Source organism: Sinocyclocheilus anshuiensis, unplaced genomic scaffold (assembly GCF_001515605.1).
Source record: "Sinocyclocheilus anshuiensis isolate Anshui unplaced genomic scaffold, SAMN03320099.WGS_v1.1 scaffold928, whole genome shotgun sequence".
Taxonomy (NCBI): domain Eukaryota; kingdom Metazoa; phylum Chordata; class Actinopteri; order Cypriniformes; family Cyprinidae; genus Sinocyclocheilus; species Sinocyclocheilus anshuiensis.
This window is the reverse complement of record NW_015552531.1, coordinates 1,137,641-1,151,125: the sequence shown is the minus strand read 5'-3', so window position 1 is coordinate 1,151,125 and position 13,485 is coordinate 1,137,641. Positions and strand designations below refer to the sequence as shown.

Below are 13,485 nucleotides of genomic sequence, written 5' to 3'. Positions count from 1 at the left end.
ATATCAAAACTTCAGTTTTGATTAGTAATATGCATTGCTAAGGACTTCATTTGGACAACTTTAAAAGCGATTTTCTCAATATTTTGATTTTTTTGCACCCTCACATTCCTCACATTTTCAAATAGATGTATCTCAGACAAATATTGTCCTATCCTAACAAACCATACATCAATGGAAAGCTTATTTATCCAGATTATGTATAAATCTCAATTTAAAAAAAATTGACCCTTAAGACTGGTTTTGTGGTCCAGGGTCACATATATTATGTAAACACAAACTTTTATTTTGGATGCAATTAATCGCAATTAATCAATTTGACAGCCCTAGAATTTATGTGTGTATATATATATATATATATATATATAGAGAGAGAGAGAGAGAGAGAGAGAGCGAGAGAGCGAGAGAGCGAGAGAGAGAGAGATTGAGGACAGCAGCCATAAAACAAAAACCAAAACAACAACAAAAAAAACAGTTCCTCCACTGAAATACTCACTTCTCCACCAGGTAGTTTCTTAGCCCCCGTACCAGGCCTCTGGCGATGGTCTTGACACGTGGGGTTAAAATGGCTTGAGACACATGAAAGCTGCCGTATTTGGCTCGTTCACCCAGAGTCGTCTCCAGGAACTGGATGAGGTCGGTGGCGTCTGTGGTATTGGCCCAGGGGGCGGGAATTTTACTACCAGGCCACATCACAGGACAGCTCTCAGCAGATGGATGGTGGTAGAACACTAGTACCTGTGGAATCAAACACAAATGCCAGAGACTGAACGAGCCATTATTCTAAAATGACATGATGGGCACTAATAATAATAATATTATTAGTGGTGCTTCCAAAATACTTGCTATAGCTCATATTTTAAGGTTAGAGAACAAAGCGTATTGAAAAATTAAACTTCGGTGCACATCTCATACAGTCATGAATAATAACTTGAATTATCCAAATTATTAAAGGGATAGTCCACCCAAAAATTTAAATTCTGTAACACTTTATTTTGATGGTCCCCTTTAGAGATACTGTTGACTATAAGTGACTTTGCCATCTACTAATACTTTACTAATGCTCTGATGAGAATTAGTTGACATGTAGTTGTGAAGTTAGTTAATCAAAATAATTCCTAAAGTGAACCATCAAAATAAAGTGTAACTGAAAACTCTGTCATCATCTGTGCTATTGCTCTTAGATGATAAAAATGGACCAAAAAAAATATGGTTATCACTTGAGCCTTATCAAGGTACCAGGATTAGACTTGGTTGATAGATGTTGGGTTCTAGCAAGTAAGCATATAGTAACAAAATACCCTAGAATCCATGTGGTACAATGTGGTAAAACCATTCAAACATCTTAGCAACCACATAGTAACCACCCACAACACCCAAGAAAAGCGCTTCTCAACACAAGCAGAACACCATGTTGATTTGCATGTCAATCAGTTATGTCCACAAAGACATGAGAATCTGTTAAACTGAAGGTGTTCACAAATAGAGTGCTCAGCTGGAATGTTGGTGTCCAGTTTTTGCCATTTGTACACCTGTCTGTCTCCATCAGAGTGGAGGTGAGACATTAATCCTATGGTGATTAGGGTCAGTACACAGCAGGAATAGCTGACCTCTGGTGCAACACACCACAGACACACAAAGAGTCATCAGCACTAATTCAGACACAACCTGGGTTATTATTCCTAGTTTTCAGTCACGTGACTGGCTCGAAGACGTGGCGGGCAGGACAAGAACTGCAGCACAAGCCTGTCAATTTTCTATCTGTTCCAATCCAAAAATATTTAGATCACCTCTTAAAAGAATAAAACAAAGATACTGTATGTGAACAAAATGCAAGTTTTGGCCATTAGCAATCCATAAAAAGTCCCCGCCGCAATATTTCAATCACTAAAAACAGCGGGACATTCTAAAACGTTTAATGCGAAAACACTTAAAGTGCCTTTGAAACAGTGATATTAAAAGATCAAATTCAGTACACACTTTATTTATGATTGTGTGATTTATACAGGCAAGCAAATGAGCCCGGAATATGAACGCAATGCATTAAAATGGTTAAGTGTTTTCTTTATAATGGTTTTCTATGGAAAAACATTTAATATTAAACTTTGTGTATTGCGTTTATATTCTGGGTTGATCTGGTTGCCTGTACAAAGTATGCATCATTGATAAGGTGAATACTGAATTTGGCCTTTAAATATCACTGTCTTACTACATTACTACTTAATGCATACCTCGTAAAAATCACGGGCAGTCAGTGGAGGAAAGCCTTGTTTTGCCCTGTAAGGGTGTGAAGTCACATGAAAACTATGAATAGTTAACTAAAACTAAGACTAAAACCAAAAAAGAATTTCCATTACTTAAAATAAAGGTTAACTGAGATATAAAATATAAAAGAACACTTATTACAGCCAGTTGCCAATGTGACATTTCTCATTTCAATTTAGTTTAACTTGATGTACTAAAATAAACCAAACTAAAATGGAATACTGCAAATGAATAAAACTATATATATATATATATATATATAACAAAAAAAACCTTCTAAACACAGAACAAAATTACTAAAATCTTAACAAAAATGAAAATGGAAAATATAATATTTTATAATAAAAACTATAATAGTATCTCAATGACACTAAAATAACACTGGACACAACTGTCCCAGAATGCCAGGAGAGACAAGGTAAGTTCCAAGTGCAGTTTATTGTTATAATTTAGGCCCACCGCCAACGTCCAAAAGGTCTGGGCAAGACCACCAACCTCCATTCCCTCCTGCCTCCAAGCCATCAGAGTCCGGTGTCGGATCATTCGCTCCTTCCCTGTGGCAGGAGGGATGATCCGAAGGTCCATGGTTCAAAAAAGGGGGAAAAAAAACAAACAAACTGCTGGATCTTGTAGTGGCGGCTATATTCTGTCACGGAATGCCAGGAGAGACAAGGTAAGTTCCAAGTGCAGTTTATTGAAAGTAACAAATAATCAAAAACAGAAATGAAAATGTGGCAAAAGGTAATCCAACACAAGGAACAGATACACGGTGAACTATGAACAGCATCGAAGAACAGACAAGGGAATGACAAATACAATATAGCCGCAATGACAGACAGAGTGAGCATGGTATATATAGATGGGATAATGAGTGAATGACTAGCAGGTGAAAGTGATCGGAACTGATAAACAGGTGCTGATGATCAGACAGAATGACAAGCAAGGAACTATGGGAATTGGAGTTGGACACATAAAACAAAGAAACAGGAGAGCGACCTCAAGTGGCCAGTCCAGGTCACCACAACCAGACACTGTGACAACAACAAATTGGTAACAAAACAGTCAGAACTTCAAGTTTGGTATTACAGTAAAAAGCAAACCCCTCACAAAAAAATCCACTTATTTCCATATCTCATTGTTAGTGCTGATGCAAATAGAGATCAGATACACACATTTCTCTGACAACAAACTAGCAATTAAAAAAAAAAATCTTTGCATTGATTTCAAATTCTTGAGCAGTCAGAAACTCTAGCCAGAAACAGCTTTGCATGTATGAGTTTGTTTATTTGACGCTGTGAGACAGAACTAGCATTTGCTTCAGTAACAGGAAAAACGTTATGTTTTCCAGTTTTTGACAGCTGTTGTTAGATTAGTTTCAGTATGACTGATCACCTAATCGCTATGACAAAGGCTTGAATCTGTTTTAAAGTGTTAAAAATTCAACCTCTCATAATGAGTGTCTGTTTTTTCCTCTATCTAAAGGGCACTGACTGTTATCTCAAGTTCTCACAGAGGTATTTTTAATACAGTAGTTGTTTATTTAGATATCATGCAGATTAATCACTGATCTAAAAACATCTATCCAACAACACTTTCCATCCATTTTTGCTGCTTTTTCTTTTCATCAAATCACATTTAAGATTTTCATCTTTATGTAAAGCCATTGTTATTTTCATCAGATATGTTGTGACATCCTGAGCTCACCTGGTACCTGTTGTCCCACAGATAGTTCAGAGTAATTTCCTCCACCACGTCAATCCTGCAGAGCTAAACACGTCCTCCCACAGATAGTTCAGAGTAATTTCCTCCACCACGTCAATCCTGCAGAGCTTGTGACCAAACACGTCCTTCAGCATCTTGATTAGGTAATGATGATGCTCCTCGCTCATTGCATAATGATGGTTAAAGTCTAAAAAAACAACCTCTTTCTTGTGTTTGGTCAAAAAATTATTAATGTCATTAAGGCCATCACGTACTTTGTGTCCAAACAGCCCATGGATAAAGTATATCTCGTGTCCTGGTTCTCCCGGTTTGGAGGAAACACGCAGGTCGAAATAACGTATTCCTCCCTCAAGCTGTTCCCTGAAGGTGAGGTTCTGGGTCATGGACCACTTCTTCATCACCTTCTTGGCCAGAAAGCGAAATATCGCAACCAGGTGCTTCACATATGCTTTCTGGTCTGGACCGACTGGAGCTTGCTCATCCACCCAGAAGCTGAAGGAATCATGAGAACCTATAGAACGAGCATAAAGGCAGCATCAAGACAGTTCTACAGTTCATTTAGCCATTAAGTATTGACACTACAAGTTGGTTATTATATTATTAACAATATTAAAGATTTATTGGAAATGTCCAGCTTTCAATAATCATTTGGTTACTATATAAAATCATAGGAACAGGTTTGACCATTTAGGACAGTCCTAATGAAAACCTAAAAAACAAGAGAAATTGACAAAAAGGGGGAGACACATGTTTGTCCTTAAAGAATTAACATCCTGAAAGGATTATGATGTTATGATGACATCATGTTATTTGTTTGTTTTTTTTACATTACATTTTACATTATTTTAATAAGTATGGATTTTAAGTCTAAAAATAAAATGTATATATTATATAAATATATTAATATTAATAAAACATTTATTTAATATATTATGTTATTAATATAACATTTATAAATATATAAAGTAATTTTTCTGTAATAACAGAAAAAAATATATAATGTATTGAAATATATAAAATATATATAAATATATCTAATATATAAAGTATATATATATATATATATATATATAAATTTATTCTTATGTACATTTTTAATTTATATATTTATAATTATATACGAAATTTTATATTTATGTAATTATATTTAATTAAAACAAACAATTAATGTAATAATTACTAAATACTACTTCTACTACTAACAACAATAATAATAATAATAAATTATCGAAATATTAATATAAATGTTTTTAATACAGCAAGAAAATGGAAATAGGGCTAGGGACAGGCCAAAAAAGATTATTAAAAGGGAAAGAAAATGAAAATGATATTAAAACTAAAAAATGAGTTTTTTTATGTGTTAAGAAAATGCCTGTATTAACACATAGTACAAGTCACTGTTTATACATTATCCTCTGTGCTGTCTTTGCAATGTAACAAATCATATAGCGTTCGAATTAAATAGCTACAAATGGAAAATAATACCTCGTTTTACTTTTACCTACACTTTAGTATTTAATTTAATTTCAGTTAAATGTTCAAAGGGAAAAGACATTCTCTCACCGGGAACCGCCAGGTGCTTGAGGGGCATAGATGTGAGGGCAGGGCACAGGGAGCCCATCCAGTCGGTGTTAGAGGTGTTTCCTGTGGGTCGCGTCTTCATTTCCTGTAGTAAAGCATTTCAGCTCTAACATTCACGATGCCAATTCAACACAGATCCAGGCCAAACCAATCCAGCATTGCTCGTTATCCCCAGCAAAATCATTACAGTCAATCGGGTCATCAGCACGCGATTTGAATCAAGATAAAAATGATTTAGTCATTATAACATCACTGGATGTGTGAGGCAGACTGCAGATGGAGAGCAAGCTCTTCTTAATCTTCTTAAACGGAAATGACACTTATCCTCCTCCCTGCTTCCCTGCTGGAGTTTAAACGACTCGGTCAGTGCTGATTATCCCCGCCCTCTCCCTCTCCATTAGACAGGTAACAGATGGGACACTTCACCTTCGGTACTGCAAGTGGATGTTGTCATGTTTAAAGACATTCACTTATTGACCACACCAATGAGTGTGATCTGTGGATAATTTCAGAATTTGCAGCACTCAGGGCAGGACTTAGGGGGACGGGGGCCCCTGGGCATGAGGTTATGTTTGGGCCCTATACCTATACACTACAAATGCCCTCAACTAGAACATCATTATGGAGTAACACAATTGTATTTTATTATTGTACATTTCTGTTCGTGCAGATATTCGGAAAAACAGAACTCTTGTTTGTGTGATAGGTTATAGCTCCTATATCATAGGCATATGTTATAAAAACAGAAACTCATTAAATGAACACATGAGAATTTATCATTATCTTTCTAAATGTGTGCTCTTTAAAGTAACCACGCGATACGTGTGTCCTTCTTCTATTTGAAAAAAATCATAAATAGGCTACCAGTTTATGCTGTTTTATATATGGCCTTGAATGTCTGTTAGCCCTGCATGGCTGGCCCATTTAGCCCTTGCATGCGCAGTGGAAATGTGGCTTATTTCTGACTGGCACAACTGAACAAATCAAACAAATGTAAACGGGCAGAAAGCGGGGCCCGGCTGCAGCCCGGTCAAGCCCATGCAAAGGTAAGTCCGGCCATGGCAGCAGTGAATAATTAAAATATGTACTACAAAGAAAATCTTTAATTAAATACTGTCTTCAGCATATTTTGGTTTTTGTCACTGCAGTGTACACCCAACGTAGTGGTTTTGATTTGCAGTGACTCAAATCTTTTGAATCATTTCACTAAAAAGATTTATTACACCAGAAGGAGGCAAGAAGTGAATAGGCTTGTTTGAGATGCGCCTCGCCTTACCTGAAATGTAGGTGAGAGTAGGCGGCTGCAGTGAGGGGAGGAGTGAAATAAGCGCAGTCAAGACGGACAGTTCTGCCCTCTCGAAGTGGAGCAGATACCAACGAGATCAAAGACAGATATCGCGTTATTCACACTTACATGCTGTGTTGCTAATAAACATGATATAATTTCAGTTCTGTTGCTTTGATATGAAAATAAATATGATGAACAAGACACTCAAAGTGCTTGCTATTTAATTCCATACGAAAGGTGTATTTATCATCCATTTTTACTTTAATACAAACATGTAATTTATATTTTTATAGAAATATGACATAATCACATTATCTCACACAGAGATCGCACTGTCATAGTGTTTGGGAACATTCATGCATAATTTAAATACATAATCACATGAAATCAGATAAAAAAATAAAATATTTTAGAAGAGAACCGCAGCGTCACAGGTGTCTGAACCAATGAGCATTAAGCTGTGACGTCAGTCAGTCGCCTCGCCTCGCCGTCGCGAGAGTTTTTTTGCACACGTCAGCATGACATCAGAGCAAGTAGTCTATATAGATTTTTTCAGTACATCCATGAAATTTATGAGATAGTAAGTTCCGTGTCGCCTAGGCACAACATCCCAGCATAAACGCTCCTGATAAAATATTTATTAAATCATCAACATTCACAAACCACTGTTATTTTTTAACAGAAAAGGCATCTACTCCAAAGTGTGCTTATAAGCGTTTTCATCATTTTCAGCAAATCTATCTTTTCCCCTTTCAGTTTTCGCTCATCCTTCAACTTGAACTGGAATTTATCAAGGTACAGAAAAAAAAAGATTAAGAGAAAAACAATTATAGCCAAAGCAGTCACATGCTTCAGTGAACAAGAACGATTCGTTCACTTAAAAGATTCGTTCAAAACACAGATTCGTTCATCACAGAGGCGTCACAGAAGGCTGAAAGCGCAGGTGTTCCTTTAAATGCCTTTTACTGAATAAGAAGATTTGTAAATAAACTGCGATTTAAAATAAAAGCTACGTCATACGAATGTTTACGTGACTGAATGAATGTGAAATGCAAAAGGTTGTGCATCAAACCTTTTTTTGTTGTTGCTATAGCTAAGATAAAATCGAATAACTTCAGTTTAGTTAAAATTAAAAGAGTATTATACAGAGTTTCAGTCCTGATCTTATGGTTTACATGTTTACAGTCCCTTTGACCACTAACCTACTAGTAAGCAAACGCACACACCACGCAAACCGACTTCCTGTGACATTAGTAGGTTTGCGTGTGCAGTATTTTTCATAGCGTAGGACGGAAAGATGCTTAGACTATCTCGCTGTGTATCATAATTTCTGAGTGTGGGCATGAAGGAAGATTTCCTCCACTAAGGTAATTGTGGACTTGCGGAAGAATACGTGACGTATTATTATCCTGTGCGCAAACAGCAGTGCCTCGAGCTGACAGCACGCTCCTCACACGTGCGATGTGAAACATGGAGCATCCAGCGTATCATGGGCCGATAAGCAAACAGAGATGCGAGGAGCTGCTCGGCAAGAAAGGACGGGACGGAACATACCTGATTCGGGACAGCGAGACCATTCAAGGAGCTCTCTGCCTCTGTGTGTAGTGAGTATTTTGTTTTCTTATTCACGTTATTTTTTTTTTGAAGAAACTGATTGTTGATGACTTTATCAAGGAGTCAATTTGGAATAAATGTGTTCTTTATGGTGTAATCTCCCGGTTCTTCTCATTTCCTTGCCACCATCGGATACAAGATGGATAGATTGTTAAATCTAGTATTCACTTAATTGAATGAATGAATTTAGACGAAAGGATGGATCAAACTGATTTTCTGCTTTTTTATTAGTTTAGTAGCTACCATCATCAGAAAAAAAGTATTGACAGCAAATAGTGTTAAAAGAAATAACTATATTCTGCATATCACACATGTATTAAATGCAGCAACTATTTGTCTTGCTGGCTACTATAAGGAACTACTTAAATTATGTAAATACATATACATCCCAGACATTTTACTCACCATTATTGGGACAGAATATATATGCATAATTACCTAAAAGTAGTATTATAAAAAAAAAAACAAAAAAAAACAAGAACATACATTTGACCTAAAATTATTATTATTATTAAAAACAAAACATAGATTTCACAACTGTGAGACTTAGTTCATAGCAAGTCAAATATGGAAAGCAGCTCTTTAGAATGAAGGCTGATGTTGATATTGATTAGTAGGCCTATTTATTTTTTTTTTAATATGTGACAGTGTTGAAAAAAGCCAGGACTCTTATAAAATCTTATAAACTGATGTGTAGTTTTAGCAGTAGTCAGTAAAAATGTAATGTAAATAATTTTTTCATATATATAAAATAATATCATATGGTTCAGTTGTATTAAGAATATTATACTAATAATCTCTAATTAAATTGGACATTTTGTTACTTACAAAACTAAGGGCAGGTTAATTCTATATCTCAAAAATCATTGACATTTTTTATATTTTACTAATTTTTAATATTTATTTTATAATGGGAATATTTATAGGAAATTAAGAAGTGAATGTGTAATTTGTAAACAAGAATTTGTAATTCTTTCCTTAAAGTGCATTTTTCATCCCAGTATTATTTCTAAATTTGTCCAGTTTCTAGCCCTGATATTATGTTGCAGTTTTTGAGTTGTTGGTAATACTTTGAAACCAATTATGTTTTTCTTGAAATATTTGGACGTTTTGTCATTTAGGGCCATGAAAATGCCTGCAAAGTGCAGACAGTCTGATGTGTTGTGGAATGTGCATACAAAATTTAGATTAAATTTTGATGTTTGTGGGTCAGTTCAAACCGCGTATTTAAGGCAGCTGCACAGACCCAAAAAAAGAGTGCGTATGTAAAAAGTGTAAAGCATTTTGTGATGTCAGTTTCTCAACTATCCTCTAAAAGGTATTTACATTTGGCAGACGCTTTAATCCAAAGAAATTGACACGGCAAGTCATATACAGTGGGTACGGAAAGTATTCAGACCCCCTTCAATTTTTCACTCTTTAATTGAAGGGGGTCTGAATACTTTCCGTACCCACTGTATGTTCATGTACGTTCAGTACGCTGGGAATCAAACCCATGATCTTGCCATTGCTAGTGCCATGCTACTGTTTGAACTTCAGGATAACACACGGAAGTGCGTTTCCACACTTCTTCTTTCTAAAATAATATGTTCTCATTTATTTTTTTGTAATATGTAAGAAGTGTTAATGTTTAAGATTTGCTGTTTTTACCAGATGTTTTGTTTGTTTTTCAGTATGGTGAACCCAGTTAGGGTCAAAACACAATATATACTGTATTTAGATATTTCTTCATGAAAATTGTGGACTTTCTGAAAAAGTACAGCTAAACTATGATCAATTAAATGGTGAAGGCTGAAGCATTCAGCAAATGCATGTTAATAAAAAGAGGAAATAAGCAGCTTGTGTCAGTGGAAAAAGAGAACTGGTAGATCTGGTAGATAAGTTAATGCACAGTAGAGACAAAATGTGAAAAAATGACAGACTATGAAGTGAAACTTTGCTCAAATTTAGAGTATAAAATAGAAAACTACAGTAAAAGTGTCTACTGCACATTTAGGGGCCATTCTAGTGATATTAATAAAAAAATTTAAAACCCGTGGCTCAAGACCCTTGAGTTATGTTATATTGTACATCAGTTGCATATTAGTTATCCAAGTGTTATCGTTTCTAATTTCAGTGTATTCTGAATGTTTTCGAACAATATATGCTAAGATTGAAATGATCTCAAAATACAGTTTCTCTAGAAGTCATTGAATGGTAAATAAATGTTGCCATGTATAATAGAACTCAGCTAAAATCTAAACGTATTACTGTTATTATCAGTGATGGTAAAGTAGCCTTATTTGTTGATATTTCTTTTTGGCAACATCTTAACAGTCTGTAGAACGACTGTGTGCAGAATGCACTGTAGATAGATAGACGAAAACAAACAAAGAAAATTAAAGGCTAAACTTTGAAAATCTCACAAAATCAAGTCTCATTTGTCCTCACATAACAACTAATAAAAAAAAACTTAATGAAGAGAGAACTAAAAGTTTTATCAGTGAATCTAAGATTAAACCAAACATAGCATGACATTTCCTGAAGGTCATTTTAATAAGAAAGTGTCTTCTAAGAATACACAGATTAATATACAAAATTATACAGATGTCAAAGTATACCATAACCATGTCATTTCATGTAAAAAGTTTAAAAAAGAGCAATTTTTAAATGCTAACCATGATGTATATTTTCAGTTTTGTTGATGATGTACGTATATTGATGCATCATGATGTGTATTTTTAGTTTTGTTTTCATACAATCCAGGATTTTTGGAGGTTTTATGCAGATAAATGTAAGACTTTTAAAGACCATTTTAAAACTAAGTAAAGAAAATGTAATTAATGGAAAACAATACATCAATATGATCTCTAAATGTAACTGCCTTGTATTAGCAATGCTTCAAAGTAAAAAAAAAAAAGAAAGAAAAAAAAAACAGATCTGTTACTTTTTATTTTCCAAAAAAAAGAAAGAAAAAGATTTGAGCTCTGCTCACAACCACTAGAATACGGAAATAACTTTTACTGTACCTTCTGATCACATTGCAAAAAAGTAATGTTCTTCATCAGTATTTCTGTCTTGTTTTCCAGTGTAAATGTCTAAAGATTAAATCAAAATGTGTAAATGCATTTACAAAGGATAAGATAAGAAATTGATCAAATTAATTTATGATTAAAACAAGAACAAATATCTGCCAGTGGGCTCAGTGGGCTCAAAACAACTTAATTCAAAGGACCAACACATTTTCATATCCCACTTTAATCATAAACTCCAATTTCTGAGTCCAATTTCTCAGAAAACAAGCTTGTAGCTCAAGTAAATCTTGATTGTATTGGAGAACAAAACAAAAATACTGAAGATATACATTTTTTTGCAGTGCATGCAACATTTATTGCCATGACTTTATGAATTTAAGACCTGTTAGGCCTTTACACCTTAATTTGTGAAGGGCTAATTAAATTAATTTCAAGACCCACAGAAACCCTGACTATCAAACCCCAAAGCTCATAGTCTGACATAATTCAAGCTTTAAAGTTTATGATTTAATGTAAATGGACTATGTTCACTCAGTTAATTATTTATTTATTCATTTTTACAGCAAACAAAAAGTGGTCTATACTTACAGGATTCTCCAAACCCACACCCGATACTTCACTCTACAGGTAAGATACACTAAAATAAGTATTCTGTGCTGGATACCTTTGGCAACTTTGATTCACTGCAATAATCTTATCGGTTTGCCAACAAATATGAATAAGTATATAAATATAAATGAATGAAATTCATTATAATGTCACAACACAATTTGTTCCAGGCCAGCTCAGGTGTAGAGGAGAAGTTTTTCAAGACGTTGAAGGATCTTATTCGCCATTACAAGCAAAAGAATGAAGGACTTGCAACACACTTATGCCATTCGCTGAAAAGAAAAACGCTGCAAGATCAGCCTTTGCAATGTGCAGAACCACTAGTGCCTAATGAGGAAAATGACTATGAAAGTGAGTGTCGACTGTTACAATATAAGAGATTAGCAATTACCAATGTCATTACAGTGACAAAACAATATCAGATAATTACAATGAACAGGAATCAGCTTTGCAGATTTTAGTGCTTCTCCTTGAAGGAGAATCAAAACTGCTCCTTTAACTAAATTAACTGTGAACACTTTTGTTTTTGTCTCTCACAGATGTTGAGTGCTCGGGGGACTATGTTGTTGTTCTGCCAGACTGATATAGTCACAATGTGACGTTCTGACTGGATAACTGGATCAGACAATATGAACAATATAGATGTGCTATTACAGTTTCCAAGAACTTTCTGGACATTTTCACCTCAAATATAGGAAATGCATGTGGAATCACATTATTTGAATCACATTTTAGCATAGGTATGTTTTTGTGCATGGAAAATGCATAAATTGGGGATGTAAATTTGAATGCTGTAAATGGTGTGAATTTTATGGAAGCCTGTTTCTGCTATGGAATAAAAAGGTAATTGCAACTTTTTATCTCACAATTTGGATGTTGTTTCTCACAATGAGGGGGAAAAAAAGTCAGAATTGCAAGATATAAACACAAAATTGCAAGATATAAACTCACAATTCTGAAAAAAATGTCATTGTGAGAAATAAACTCAGAATTCCAAGTTTATATCTAACATTTTTGAGTTTATATCTCGCAATTCTGAGTTTGTATCATGCAATTCTGAAGAAATGAGAACTGCAAGAAAATAAAGAAATAAGAATTGTGAGATGTAAACTCAGAATTGCAAGGAAAGAAGTCAGAATTGAAGTCGCTATTACTGTAAGTTTTTATTATTTATTTTTTTATTCTGTGGCGGAAATGTGCATTCATAGGATTTTGGTATAATTTGTTCATTACTAATTATAGTATCATAATAATTTGAGTGAAATGTTGAATTGAAAAATTAATTTGGCATTCAGAATGTCTTAGTATTTGGTATTGCTTTAATGACAAATGATTTAATGTACAGAGGAGTTCACATGTTCAATGTCACATGTTTGATTTAGTGTCCTAGAAATA

The 13,485-nt window shown here is 34.6% G+C and overlaps 2 protein-coding genes across 2 annotated transcripts in view; one reads left to right on the top strand and one right to left on the bottom strand.

Moving 5' to 3' along the window:
- Window positions 1–5,872, bottom strand: part of LOC107663676 (PI-PLC X domain-containing protein 3-like) — a 7,740-nt gene extending 1,868 nt beyond the window's left edge. The window contains exons 1-4 of the mRNA XM_016453942.1: window positions 5,548–5,872; window positions 4,036–4,495; window positions 3,967–3,973; window positions 494–735 (exon numbers count right to left, since the gene is read on the bottom strand). Of these exons, the coding sequence (XP_016309428.1) occupies window positions 494–735; window positions 3,967–3,973; window positions 4,036–4,495; window positions 5,548–5,647 (809 nt within the window). The 5' untranslated portion in view covers window positions 5,648–5,872. The remainder of the gene's footprint in view (window positions 1–493; window positions 736–3,966; window positions 3,974–4,035; window positions 4,496–5,547) is intronic.
- A 2,277-nt stretch (window positions 5,873–8,149) lies between these two features.
- On the top strand, window positions 8,150–12,904 carry LOC107663674 (SH2 domain-containing protein 1B-like). The gene is made up of 4 exons (XM_016453941.1): window positions 8,150–8,457; window positions 12,045–12,108; window positions 12,261–12,441; window positions 12,630–12,904. Exons 1-4 carry the CDS (start codon window positions 8,324–8,326, stop codon window positions 12,671–12,673), a joined length of 423 nt encoding a protein of 140 aa, XP_016309427.1. The 5' UTR covers window positions 8,150–8,323; the 3' UTR covers window positions 12,674–12,904.
- The last annotated feature ends 581 nt before the right edge of the window (window positions 12,905–13,485 follow it).

Coding starts and splice junctions, on each gene's coding strand:
- LOC107663674 (XM_016453941.1), top strand. CDS start 8,324: ATGGAGCATCCAGCGTATCATGGGCCGATAAGCAAACAGAGATGCGAG. Junction 12,109..12,260: donor CCCGATACTTCACTCTACAG/GTAAGATACACT, acceptor AATTTGTTCCAG/GCCAGCTCAGGTGTAGAGGA. Junction 12,442..12,629: donor TGAGGAAAATGACTATGAAA/GTGAGTGTCGAC, acceptor TGTCTCTCACAG/ATGTTGAGTGCTCGGGGGAC.